General features: G+C 35.6%; 1 protein-coding gene across 3 annotated transcripts in view; it reads right to left on the bottom strand.

Annotated features, from left to right (window-relative positions):
• Positions 1-15,046, bottom strand: part of LOC110370529 (carbohydrate sulfotransferase 11) — a 59,803-nt gene that overhangs the window by 30,874 nt on the left and 13,883 nt on the right. For 2 of the 3 annotated variants that reach the window (XM_021326368.3, XM_021326367.3), the window contains exons 2-3: positions 10,295-10,530; positions 9,744-9,821 (exon numbers count right to left, since the gene is read on the bottom strand). In XM_021326368.3, the coding sequence (XP_021182043.1) occupies positions 9,744-9,821; positions 10,295-10,453 (237 nt within the window). In that variant the 5' untranslated portion in view covers positions 10,454-10,530. The remainder of the gene's footprint in view (positions 1-9,743; positions 9,822-10,294; positions 10,531-15,046) is intronic. The other variant, XM_021326369.3, reaches the window with a different exon arrangement.

Genomic DNA, 15,046 nt, shown 5'->3' on the forward strand with positions numbered 1-15,046 from the left:
GTCAAGCAGTTGAGCCCAATAAGATAGACAAATAATATGGATCAAGCCATTCTTTTCTATACATTTGCGTGACTGACGGCACTTTGAAGAGAACTTAGCGATAGAACTTTGTGACCCACTAAAAATGTATGTATCGAAAATTGAATGCATTTATGTTTCCATGCTTTTCAAGTAAAAGGTTATGGAATAATAATGTCAGCTAGTTATTTGCGGTTTTCTGTGCTATGAAGACATCCACCCTTTAAATGTCAGTAATAGATTTGACATTCCGAAAAATAGGTAGCATGCGATGTTTAGAAGGCTTTCGGTTGAATCCTACTTTATTTACATGCTAAACCAGTTTACCTTTGAACTTTGATTCTAAAATGTTACCAAATAATATTAAGGTTAGATTTTCCGTGTTTGCGGTTGCAAATACGAACAGCCAATTCGTATTGCAAAATTAAATAATATTGACTAGATATTTTCCTTGAGTACACTTGCCAAAAAAGCAGGTAAGTATCTTTTAGATTTAAGGTAGAATTCGCGCGCGCGGCTTACGACAGTCGTCGGCCGCGCGCGACAATAGTCAACCTATGAAAATGTATGGCGCCGCTGCCGAGGCTCGCGACAGTCGCGCGCGGCCGACGAATTTCGTAAGCCGCGCGCGGCATTGTGTTGAAATTAGTAGATTTTGTTCGTCCGTTGTCTCTAGTCGAAGTGCTAATTGATATCCTTGAAGAAGAAGAGGCCACAGCAATACGTCATGTATTGCTGTGGCTGTATTATGAAAATAGATTACCAATCGACCCTATTTTAAAAAAGTAGAAATGATGAAGGATACTACCCAATACTGATTCAAAAGCATTTGTATTGTAATGAAAACAAAAGGAAGTTTTGCCGACTAAATAAAAAACAATTCAATTCTGGTTTTACTAAAATTATATAGATGTTACTAAGCGCTAGACCATGTTGAGATGCATACGGCCGCGCGCGGCTTACGAAATTCGTCGGCCGCGCGCGACTGTCGCGGACCTCGGCAACGGTGCCATACATTTTCATAGGGATATTATAAATTGCATATCAAATAAATAATCGCCTATCAATAAATACTCATCATTTATATTCTTTTTTACATCAAATAACTTACTTCACTACAAATAAACTAAATGCTTAACAAAACTCAAACTGCAGATAATTTAAAATTACACATCAATATGACATTGCTTTTTTTATTATAATGCAATCCAGTTAAAATTATTCTTGTTCAAAAATACTACATACATAGCATTAATACTGACTGCACAGCAAATTTTCCATAGTTCATAGCAAAATAACTATCCCAGTCGTATATTAACCAGTAAGTAGAGGAACTGCAGCATATTTGGAATACTGCAGGTAACTTGGAATACTTCGATATCTAAATATATATAAACGCCATCTGAGTTTTTATACCGTAAACATAACGTCAAACGATACACAAAGCCATACAGCATTAAAAACAGGTCGCCATCTTGACATTTCGGCTACCAGCCCCCAGCGAACAAGACGCCTGATTTGAAAACTTTTTCAGTAAGAATGCAATCAGTGGTAATCATTTGCTGTAATACTCTAAATCTTTATTGTAATTATTTTAATTGCGGAGTGACCTTGTTAGTTTAAGATATAACTATGATTTTGTGAATATTTCTAGAATTAAAAATTTGACATGCAATTTTAAGTTAGGTTGGTGTGTTGTTAATTTGGAATACCGTGTTTTTTTGCTTTTCAGTTTTTTTGGAAGTCGGTTTTATTTTTTTGTATAAGTTTCTTTTTTTGTAAATGACTATAAAAATATTAGAATTCTATTAGTTTCTAAGAAAAAGTGTTAGCAATTTTCAAAGAAAAAAAAATGAATATAATTTGGAACACTATATTCCAAATTATCTGCACCCTAAGTCAAATCACGTTTTTGGAGTATTTTTAGTTTGATAGGCATTTTGATAATATATCTGGTATTTTTTATATTTGATTGTTCTCATTATTAAAGTTTAATATTTTGACAATAATTTAATACGTATTTTTTATTGAGCTATCCCGTTTCTCCTTCAATTTATTTTCAAAAAACAAAATGGTATTCCAAATATGCTTCACTTCCTCTACAACAAAACCTGTTCATCATATTTGTCTTAATTTTCAAGAAGCCATGCTCGGCAAATTTAATGATTATTATAACAATAAAATCCTGTTACATTGCATTATTTCTAAAAACAGAACAAATTAACTGAAAAAGGTTCGCGGCTTCGCGCGCTTTTTCGTCACTGGAGTGCAGAGTGGCGCGAGCGAGTAAGATAGAGTTCAATTAAAAAACATTGTATTAAAAATTGAAGCTAGTAACGAAGACGAATCGCTGCAAAACTGACTCCACGTAGTCTTGTTTGCCCTACCCCTAGAGTGCAATTCAAAACCGCGTAGGCGCGGAGGGGCGAGGCGGCCTGCGAGCTGAGGAGCAGGTAGTTTTAACGCTCGCCAACGCGGTTGAGGCTGGCCGGCACTGCCGGCCAGTAAGCCGAAGCTGCGGTGGTGAGCGTGAAAATCATCTGTGACGATAAGCTTGCATGGGACCGCCGGAGCCACGAAGCGCCGGAGCCGTGACAGAAGCCATGCTTGCTGCATGTTGCATGATTACTTCCATGTTGCATGCCTGCTTACATACTGCATGCCTGCTTGCATGCTTCAGGCTTGTTTGCATGCTTCTTACAGGAAAATAAAAATTCCAAAATAAGAATCATCTTTTGGCATAGCAAAAGATAATTCTGACTATAAACATTCTGAAATATGATATTATAGTAGTAGTCTTTTAATGACTACTTATATGAAATGTATGCCAAAAGGAAATACTGACAATGACTGAAAATGCACCTGCCCCATTTTTTTTAAGAACTATATGTGAACTATATGTGCAAGCATATAATCGGACTTGCGATCCGACTCAAGTACGTGGCGCCACCTGCAGAAGCTTAAAATGTTTAGCAAAAAAGGAAGCGTGGACGCCCCGCGAAAGCAAGACGCGCTTTAATAATTCAATAAATTACAATTTTGTATTTAATTTTATATTTTTTTGCTGATCTTATTATGTGGTAATTAATAAATAATAAGATGACTGTGACTAATAAAAAGCTGTTTTATTCAGAAAAACTGCTGTAAATAATATAAAAATAGAAGATATTTTTAAAAGAAAAAGAGTTAACATGTATAATGTGCATTAAGATTATTAGCTGTGCATTGATGAAAAAGCTTTTGCTTTAGGAAAAATCGCTGTACGCTGCGAAAATAAATTGTAGTGTGTTAAGTGATATTTTGAGTTGAATATTTTGCTGTGCAATCAGTAATTTTGATGGGAATTCGGAATTTTATTGCATAGAAAAAGGATATTTTTTGATTTGCGTTTAAATACTACCCATTTTCATAGGTTGACTATTGTCGCGCGCGGCCGACGACTGTCGTAAGCCACGCGCGGCTGTCGTAGCCGCTATCCACGGAATTCTACCTTTAGGTAGATGGCGTTTGGCTTTAGATTTAAGCGTCATCATTCCCTACGTATACAAGTTTTATGAGACTCATTGCACTTACCTACAAATGAAAAAAATATGTTTATTTTAAACAAACAAACAATCAAAACAAGCCTTTCCCTTTTACGCCTAACCAGTGAACGTGGGAACTATCGGAACTGTTACCACAGAACTGTTACATTTGCAAGATAAATGTGTTCCACAGTGTCACGCGTGCACGAACCTCACGTTCCAGCGCTTAATTTGTAATGTGCTTAGTGCTAGAAGTGGTTCTAATCTCGATGTAGGAATGCGAAATAGTGTTGTCCTATGAAAGTGAAGGAATAGTGAGTGCACCTGTGCCTACGCCAATGCTCGCGCAGTATAATATGTCCTGCGCAGCTGGCTAATCATGAGAACAGCCGCTGTAGCCGATAATCAGCTAGGAGGACATCATTTTTTGGGTATTCTATGTTGTGTCTGAACGTGGGAAATATCGGAACTGTTACATTTGCAAGATAAATGTGTTCCACAGTGTCACGCGTGCACGAGCGTCACGTTCCAGCGCTTAATTTGTAATGTGCTTAGTGCTAGAAGTGGTGCTAATCTCGATGCAGGAATGCGAAATAGTGTTGTCCGTTTATTGGTAGGCTTTTTTGGTGAGGCTGTTTAAGATCGGTATTACGACTTATTTGATGAGGCTCTCTTTCAGGCAGATTGTATACCTATTCCGTGTCCGAGCTTGTATCAAAAGTTTATCATGGTTAAGGAGAAATAGGATCAAAATACAAAGCTGCAACTTGTAAAGAATTCACCAATCAATCTCATTAATGATTAAATAAGAACCACATTGTTGAAAATTTATAAAAAAATGCAATAGTATCGTATACCTATGTAGTTAGTTTATAATAACAAAATGTGTGAGACAGGACAGCAAAATGCAAATAAGCGCCGAGCTTACCTCACCATAGTCTCACAAACGACTCCATTGCTACCGTGGTGGGAATTTAAATCATATTTTATTATTGTTTCTGTATCAAGTTAATAGTCTGGTAATAAAATATACCAAGGTAGTTCTTATAAATACCTATGTGCAAGTACGCCTCTTTTAGATTTAGATTTTCTAAGCGTACCTATCTTTTTTCTATAGCCATAATTTTCATATACTGGTTCGTTGACTGTAGGTAATAAACAAAGAATAAGTAAATGTACTGAATAAATAAACAATGTATCTACGTATCTACTTCAAACAAGCACGGCCGCCGGTAGTGGAGGCGTACGTGACATCGCGGATAAAGTGCAAGAGCATCGTTTGAGATAGTTGCGCCATGTTGCACGTACAGCCACGAGAACGTGCGAATCTGTGTTAGGGGTTTTAGACTAGACTATAACAGGGTTACACTAAAATCCAGTACATCCAGTGTAAAAGGATGACGTGTTGAAAATGTATAGAAGTAGTAGAAGTTTGTTTGAATTGAATACGGATTTAAAAAGAAAAAAAAAATACATCTATGACAATCGGTCACTAAGGAGAGAGATTTAAGTAATCATTAAATGTCTCTCTGAGTGCGGGGCTAAGAACTTAAACTAATACTTAAAAAAAACTATATTATTTATTTTTGGGAAGTCGGTTAATCAGTAATAATGTCATTGGGTATCTAGGTACTTGTATTATTTTGACTGTCCTGAATGATTTTTAAGAGAAACTTTCCTTCACTTTGTCGCTGACCCAGTGTGAATTTAGCTTAAGTACTAACTTACGTTTAATGTTTTCAACGAATCTCTTAATATTCCAACTACCACTTGACATTTTACTGTCTCATTGTATGGTCTTATTTTACGAGTTAAAGACATGAATAATTCGTTTGGTTATTCCAGACATCGCAAGCTTTACAAGGAAAAATCATATACAAGTTGCAACTTACTCGAGAAGTTGATTATTGAATCGATAAGGCTACACCGAAGTAATTTCACAATAATTCTGAGGACTAAGTACAGTAGGGATCGATAAAGTGCTAATTTATTTATTGGAAATCACGGCTAGTGAGAAAATGCCTAGGTTTGTACCTGTACTATTTGTGTATTCAATAGATATTATAGTTTCGACAGAAACAAAAATGTATTCGATACATAGCACTAATGCGAGGTAATTTTGATTGCAATGTCCACCTTTTGTAATGCCTACAATTCACACGTGTTTAACAACTGTCGTATATTTTTTAAGAAAAAACATAACTGGAAAATGCGTGGCACAAAAACACACATAATGGTAAAATTATACGAGTATGTATTAAACAAATCAAGCTCGTTTTCGCCAAAATTTTGAGCACGCAAAACGCCATCTGACATTCTTATAAGTCATCCTGCTATCCGGGTGAATCACGGCGCCTTTTTTCTTTGAACGCATAAAAAGTCCAAAACTACAGACCACGCACTTAAACACCGTAAAACTGAACTCACGTTTATAAATCGTGCTTATAAACTATAACCGCTTATTATATTAGCTGTCTGACGTTGGTAGAGCCGCTAGCGATGGCAGAATGCGAAGTGGTCGGAATACTTTTTGCTCAAAATTTAATGTAAGCGTCGTTGTCCTCCCCTTAACCTTTCCGAGACAGGCATGACTTTTTTGTTTGTTTGTAAATCTGTTTGACGAATTTTTAAATGAGTCGCTTCATCGTTGTGCGTCTTCCCTGCGAAGATTGTTATTTTTTTATGAATTCTTGACGAGGGATTTGAAAAAGGCGTGCTTTTTATATAAAATTTTGATGTATAAGGACTTTTTTGTAATTCCTTTTTCAATTCGATCATATTTTGCAATGTTTTTTATGAGCTTGCTTTTATTGTGTCATGCCAGTACCTACCTAAATTACGTTTGTAAGAATAGTCTTTGCTATCATTTACTATTCTAAGCAAGCAATAATTAACCCATTAGGTAATTATCGACCATCACTCACTATGATAATAGGATGCACAAACAAATTCGGGCATTTATTTATACGGTCAAAGTCAATGTTAAAATATTCCGTAATTTATCATTGATATTGTCAACGTTTAATTCAATGTCATTGAATTTAAAAGTGGCTTTAATATAAATAATAATGAACTTGTCAAGTTTAAGTCTGTGTTATTATTATTTATTACATACTATCGCAATAACTCTATTTTCCTAAGAATGAAGGGAAACTGCATGCTTAACACTACAAGCAAAGGCGTCGAACTATCAACGCGTCAGTACTCAAGTTGTAGTGCAATGCGATACAGTGGCGCACACAAGTGCTACTCGTGTTTACACGTCCATCCAACCCTTCACACTATGTAGGTGTACATGCAACGAGAAAGTGTTTCCAGAAGTTATTTACTTACCAGGAAAGTAATTGATGAAAGTGCATCAGTGGATGTGGGTTTGCAAGTATTTGTAGTGTTGTGTGCTCGTAGGTACGAACTTTTACATTAATTTTAATACTTTGATGTAACTTTGATGAGTGTAGATTTTTTCAAATTAAATATTTTTTCTTGGGGAAGAAAATTATGTATCAATTTATTGAATAAATACCCACATATTGTACCTATCGTTTGAGGAATATTAAATGATTAAAAATTGACATGCGCAAACAGCACAGATAACTAAAATGAATACGTAGTTACTGTATAGGTAGGACTATCAGTTTCAGGAATTTCGAGAAGTCTGTTTTTTATTTATCCTAGAAATAACAAAACACCTATATTTCAGATGCACCACAAGAAAATATAAACAAAGCTTTTCTCAATGTTTCCTCAACAAATGTGGGGCAATGTCATTTTTTCTATAAGCACTGCAGTCATTGTCGCATCATTGTCTTCGGCAATGAGCCGTTATGTCACGCTTCAAGTCATCACTTGCATACAGATACCACAGTTTACTGTCCAATTGTGTACTGGCTTGTGTGAAGATATTTTGGAATATATTGGGAACTGTTAGTTGGCATAGTTGCATTTGTAATAGACCACTTTTCTGGTAGGTTATACGACGGCACACAAAATGGTGTTTAATTTTTGGAGACAATACGATATATTCAATGCTTCATAATTATATTGTTGCTGTTACTTCTTGGATATTGTAGGAAAAATATTAAGAAAAGGTTTTTATTTTTAGTCACTTCATCAGGTTTAATATTTTCGAAGCCGAAAGTTACCACGTGGTCTCTACTATAAGCTGTGATTAACTTTAAAGTAACATAAGTATCTTTAAGCGTTATACTGTCAGCGTTTACCGCAGTATCGTTTACTTGCACAATCTGACTCCTAATTGCTTTAATTACAACTTGCACGGAAAGCTTCACTCACTATTCTTTGAAGAAACAAATGTTTTAGTACATAAAGGAGTTTTTAGCCCCTTCCTTGCAAACAACGTAGTTAAGTAATGCTCAAGTTTTTGCATGCAATTCCTTGCTGTTACTGTCTTGTATCATGAATACACAAAATTGTTCTACGGTTAGGTATGTTTGAAGAAACAGAAATAAATAAAATAATTTTAGTTTCGAACGTCTTTGAAAGTGTATCTTACGTGACAACAGCAAATCCATCATTTGTTTTATTTAGGTTGGCATGTGGTCACCCTTTTCATCCCTTAACATCGTTACGTGCCTCACGGGTAATCCCATACTAAAATATAATAGCCACATCCCGCAATACGGCCTTTTTGGTACTGCCTTATTTAATGCAACCATAAAATTGTCAAGCACTTAAAACTTTTTGCCGAAATAAAATTTCATGGAAGAATTTCCGGCGTTCCGTTTTTTGCTATACAATATTAAATTACGCACACTTACGAGTTTCGTCGCAGTAATTTGTTATAGTAAAAAATTGTAATGACCGCTGGGCCGGTAATTTTGGACAGTTTAGTTCGTAGCCGGTGAGTCAGAGGCGTAGAGGTCATAATGTAGTCACGGCAGGAATACAGTTATCTAATTAGCACAGGCACTCAGACATACCTTCAACACAATGATATTTGGGAGCTGCTCTGAATAGTGATAAGGTGAATTGTTACGCACATTCTTTTAGTGCGCTGTCTTCGTATTCTTATAATGCATGTATTATATAGTAATGTCTATTGTTTAAGTTAACTCTCAAACAAATGCTTAAGAAATAAAAATTCATACGAACTATTTTTCTTTTTCACAATGTTCATCATTCATAATAATCTCGTAATAAAACTTACCGTGACATCAGTAAGCTAGATAAAAAAACAAAACGATTTGACAAAATCGATATCCCTGATATCGATACATTGATAAAAGTTGATCGAACTTTATGACTATGACGACCATCGATTCTAGATGGATTGTGTGGGAATCAGCGTCGGTTAGTAAGCTCGCGTGTCGTGAACAAGCGTGGCGGATCCTCTTTTACTATGTTCTCGGGTAAAATACAAATGTGGCCTACATAACATGGGAAATCTTACAATGTTTTTATCAAATTCTCTCCACAAAACAGTAAATCCAAAACAATGGCTTCGCTGAATGCTCTTAAAATCTAAACATTAGTATTAAAACCCCGTGCAAATCTAACACATAAATAAATGACACCTTAAAACTAAATTAGCTGTAATAAAGTCAACACCAAAAACAATCCCAAAGTTTAACAACGATACCCAACACTCAACAGTAACTGTTTAAGTCACAAACACATCTACAGTACCCCAAGTGTAAGTAGTGTACTTATCGAGTTAACGAAACGCAAACTTTTGCGTTTACGTTTCGTCGACCTTACAGAACGTACACTAGGGGTACAGGTGCTCAGTGGCTCTCCCGTTGACAGGGTTGAGTAATTTGTTTGTTAGTCGTGCACAGCCGTCTTTAGACCTTTGCATGTTTCTTATATTTTGTAAGTAAAGCGTGGGGTGCGGTGTTGGCTCAGGCAAACAGAGGGAACGAGCGTGACGTTAGCGGGACTCTTGTGTCGTATTCTTGGCGGGATCATACAGGACCGCTTTGTTATCGTTAGATAAACATTAGCTTACTGGTTTTTTTTAGACAGAAGTTAAAAATAGTCTGGCATTTATAGTTCCCAAAAGCACAGATAGCACGAGACTTTTTTTACAAGAATTGTAATGACCTTTTGCAAAAACTCATGGTACTTAAGTCCTGTTTCCTCCAAGCCAAGAATAGCCATGTTTGATGTCCAGAAAACGTTATCAGGACCCTCTGGGTGCCCTCGCCACTGGCTGGGCTGTGTATGCGACAAGTTTGTTACCTTAGGCCTGGACATAGTAGGTGACGTTATCGCGGATATAGGCGCGTAATATGTTCCATTAATTTTATAGAAGTCACTCTGCAAAAGAAGAAATTTGACCTGAATTCACTTTCGTTTTTGTTTCGGGTCAATGCGAAGCGAGGTTCGTCGAACATCCTTCATTATTAGTATTATTTCAACCAGCATCAGCTATTATGAGCCAAAATTTGATAGCAGATGTTCCAAAAGTATTAGATTAAGCCTTCAGAAGTTCGACTGTTATGAATCTTTAAACTCGCTCCAAATTTTAGTACACCTAAGATTAGTTGTGTTTATTGTAGATAATTGTAAACGGTTCAAGGAAATATAGTTCTGTATAAAACCAGTAGTGTTAATCCGCATGCAATATTTCGTGATTTTAGTAAAATGTGGTGTGGGGGGTTAGTTTTGTTAGGCTTGGTATAGACCGTCACTTTTTCACCATAGTGACCATTTTCGTCGTCATGCTTCAGAGTGATTTTGTTAAACTTATTCTATGGCTTGTGCGAACAATAATTTGAGAAAAGACTCACCTCTTGATAGAATACTCTTTTGGAACTGTATGTGAGGTTGTATTGCTGGTCTGCCACCATCAGCAGGATCGTGAAGGGCAGCAAGAAAGCTGCAGCAGCGAGGAAGGCGACACAGCGCCCTAACCGCATCATGCTGACGTTTCTACGACCTACCACCATCGCGACACTACTCGACAATCCTAGACGCACTTACGATAGTCTTCGCGCACTTCATTTGTTTATTCGACGAAAATTACCTGCAAAAGAATAGAGCAACGTTAGAAATGTACAAAAAGTAAGTCGTGTCTGTCTACGGTCTACGCAAACGAGTGAAACCACGTGGTACAGTTAGTGAGACAAATGAATGCAATTTCACAGTGTTTTTGTGGCTTATTCAACTTTTTTATTCGTGATTAGTACACAATTTAGCGAACGTAGTCACGAATGTACATGTCGGAAAATGTGATAAGTAAATCAACCGTAAAATACTTAATGAAACAAACAATAAACTGAAAGCGCACGCAACGAGGTTCGTTCACGTTCGTTCACACACGGTGCCGTACACCTAGATATAGTCGTAATTTATCGATAGTATCAATTAACGTCTCGAGACGTGTCAAAATTGACGTTATATCGATTGCAACAAATTAAAAATGGTTAGACCCTAAACATGTTTAGGAAACTTTACATCACCTCCATAGAGTTATACTTAAATTCTGTGTTTATCATCATCAGATTTGTACATTTCTTAACAAAACGCTCACGTGGAAGAATGTTGTTTTATTAATTTTCAAAGGAGTTTAGTGCATTTGAAGGCTCATTATTTCTAGTTTTACGATGTTCTTGACTTCAAAGTTTGTTGACATTTCGTTTGAGATTTAAACGGAAAATTAACACGTTATAAAGCTTATTTGTATTTCACAAACACGCCTTACGCAGTAACCCAAGGAATGTTTACCAAATCATTTTTGACTGCAATACTTACCTATGTCATTTTCTCGGTTTTGTTATTCAAGATTTTTATATTATTTTCAGTTCAGTTTCAGACATCTGAACCCATAAGTAGATATCACGATTATTTAGCAAGTTAAGTGACAAATAGTATGTCAAAGCTAGAGGCAACAATATTGCTGTCTACTGAAGCAGCATCAAGTCACCATGTTATGGTGTTGTGCCAACCCACCTGTCTGTTTACTTTTTTTATATATTTTAATGACCTAGAGATCAATCAGTCACAGAGCATAGGTAGCTCATTGTCAGAAAAGTAAATAACATTACTATCAAATTATGTACCTAGTTATTTAATCAAATGTAATTTCGACATCACAATGTGCTGAGCCAAATAAAACTGTTACAATTCTAAATTTAGACAGTCACCGCGGATGTTATTCATTGAAGAAGTACGTACCTACGATGCGACACTTTTCATTATACGAATAGCCGCCATTTTGTTTGTCACGGTTAATGGCGTGACAAAAGGGATCAGTATGCATGACGGCGCAAACAATATAAACACGTAGAAATTATGATTTTATAATTAAACCATAAATAATTGTGGAAAGTTTATTAATTTAATACTTCAGAGAGAAGTACTTCCAAGGATATATAATAAAATATAAAAAATATTCGGATATACTTACCTAAAAGGTGAATATTTGAAATCGGTCCAATTTATTTATGTAAGGCACTACCTTTAAAAACCATTTAATTGCAAAGAATAGAATAATAATGAGGTAAATATTATACGGGGTGATTTGTCTAATTTGCCCGCATCGCATACAATGACCAGAAATAGTTACAGTCATTGTCACTAATGACAGTTTACTTATAATGCCTTCCATTCATACAGGTTATTTACTTTATGAGGCCGATGCTTAGTTAGGCCTAAATATGTTTAAGGAATTATTTGAAGTTACAGCTATTAATAAGTGGAATTTTCTACTCAAAAAAATTTGGTTACTACCTTATTCATTTTGTACTTAAAAATAGATAGATGTTTTCAACATCCTGACTTAAATATACCCAACACTTCGCAATAAAGGACGTGATTATCCAAATGTTCCGAACCATTGTCTAGCAAGTTGACCTTTTGAAGATCCAAGGCTATTCGCTACTTCGTCTGTTTTCCCATTACGCAGTATGACCGAGCACTACCTTTGTCAGTCAATACAGACAATGTCTAATCATTGTACTGTGACTCTCGTACAAAAAATACTCCTAGAAGCAAAAATACTCCTAACAGCATCTCCTCCATGATTTATGATCTGAAACTTAATGTGAATATTCTCACAGTTTTTGTCCATATTTTTCATTTTATTTTGCGTCAGGCCAAGGTCTAAATTAGGAACTGAAAAGTTTAATGTGCTGTGACTCATGGTTTGGCCCGCAGCGTTGCTCGTCACGTCAACGGTAATGGCTTTTGTAAAAACAAAACGAATTAAAATGGTTATCAAAACAAATTAGTTTGGATATATGTAACACAAATCACAATTCTAAATCTATTTTATATTATCAATGGTGTATTGATTATATCACATAGGTACCTACATACTTAGAACTGTCTTATTTCGTATAAGTAGGTACTATTTTCAGTTGTATTCAAATTGTAACTCTGATTCACACGAATGTATGTATTTGCACATAATTTTCATTTACATATCAACCATTAAGTGGTTAGTGATAACTTCACACACAAATCGATTCTAATATTTAATTTATTTTCTGTCCACGTGTATGTAAACCTATACATACCTACCTACTTTACATACACTAATATTCCTTTAACGGGTAGTCCACTTATAACAATATAAGCATACAGTTAACTTAGTTAACTACTTCTCAGTTAATAAATGGTTAAAGGCATCCCGTTTCATAACGTTACAGTTAGTATAAATTGATACACATACCGGTCCGATCGACAACATGGTATGCTGATATTAAATTAATATACAATCTGGAAGGTTATTAAGTAAACCAGTAACTAATATGAAACTGTTTTTATACTATTAATTCTCAATTACAGAATATCTGATCTATTTTTCGTTTAAAAAGTGCTTTCAGTTGCTTACGATGAAGAATAACAAAACCCCATTAAAATTTTCCCGGGGTGCGATTTAAACAAAGCTTGTAAAATAACTCTAAAGAGATTGGGTAAAATGTGAAGTATAATTTTACAGGATATGAACAGACTATGAGTAGCCTACCCAGTTTCTGATCACTAGACTATTTCGCAAAACCAAATCACAAAAAACAAAAGAAATGCGGACCTTTCTATAAATATTCAGCACCTAAGGGTTTCTAAGCAAAATAACCGTGAGTCAGACCAATTACTGTAAAATTTAATAACAAAAGAAAATCGTAAATGTTTACAACCCAGAAATGCTTTTCTAATCTTGGAAAAAAAACTGCAAAGAGTCTGTGGAATAAGCAATTTAATTTTTAAGGGATTATCTACCTTCTTGGCCGGGAAAATTGGTTTTGCCTCGGATCCATTTAGCCGGCCCCCGTATTGTATGACCTCCGCATTCTCTAGAAAATGGCTCCGAGATTGCAACTCGATATTATGTAACAGTATCTAATAAATGAACTCCTGAATACAGTATGAGAGGAAGGAAAAGTTAATAATTTCTAAGCGCTTTTGTGTGTCATGGCTCTATTGTTTTCTTATAAGGTTTAGTTTTATGTGTTCCAAAAAGGTTGCACGTGTTTTTGGCCCATTGTTTGCCTATTTAGATATTTCCTCCCATTATAACAATGATAAAATCATAAATGCAGGAGTATATTTATAACATTAAATAGGTAAAAGCAACCCAACAGTCTGAATCATAAACAAAAATAGGAAAAACATATTTATTTCCTAAAGCAATCAATACCTGGCACGAATATCGGATAATTACCACTAATTCACCGCCAACTTTCATGTCAGTTTATAACTAATGCTAAATGCATAGACCATTACAATACATTGACGAGCTCCTTGCGTGATCTGCTCTGCTATTGTCGATACAATCTATACTGCAAACAACAAACTGGGCCTGAAATCGTGACATCTTTCAATAACAGTTTAAACTAGGTTATACTCGTACTTTATTACGGGATAATTTACATAGGTTAATGGTACCTACTGCATGTTATTATAATAACAAAACGCATGGGACGAATCGGTCGTTTACATAATCTAATTCGTTTCGCCTCTTACAATATTCAGGGCTGGGAAATTGCATGGAGTCAGAATTTGTGCGGGTGTCGTTTTCCCGGGAAATAAAAGGTCCGCATTTTAAATTGACAGCATCATCGGAATTTTTATATTGGCGCGGAGGCTTTTACCCGTAGCTCTAAAAGCCCATCAATATAAACTCAATTTATACGACCGGCTTTTGTTATTTTTGTGTTCGAAACAACAACTGATAGGAATTTTATCAACGACAGAACTTGGTGAAACCGGGGAAATCACATCCAGACAGACTTATCTGGATTTTTAGTTTCCGTTTTGATAGCAATGTTTATTAAAAAATTGTTCCCGCTGCTACCACAAAAAAAATATGTAATTGATATTTTAATAACCAAATAGAGGCATGACCGAGTCAAGATTGTCAATTAACACGCCGAATTATCATTGAAAGTTGCTGATTCTACGGAGAATTGCGAAGACAGAATTCAATCAAACTACACGATGATTTTTATAGTGAATGTCTATTACTAAAGATAGGCTTCCGGACTTCGCTGATCAAGCGAAGGTCAATGCCATAATCTCCTTGGCAAGCGGATGGTGAT

The sequence above is a fragment of the Helicoverpa armigera genome, chromosome 15 (genome assembly GCF_030705265.1).
Source record: "Helicoverpa armigera isolate CAAS_96S chromosome 15, ASM3070526v1, whole genome shotgun sequence".
Lineage (NCBI taxonomy): Eukaryota > Metazoa > Arthropoda > Insecta > Lepidoptera > Noctuidae > Helicoverpa > Helicoverpa armigera.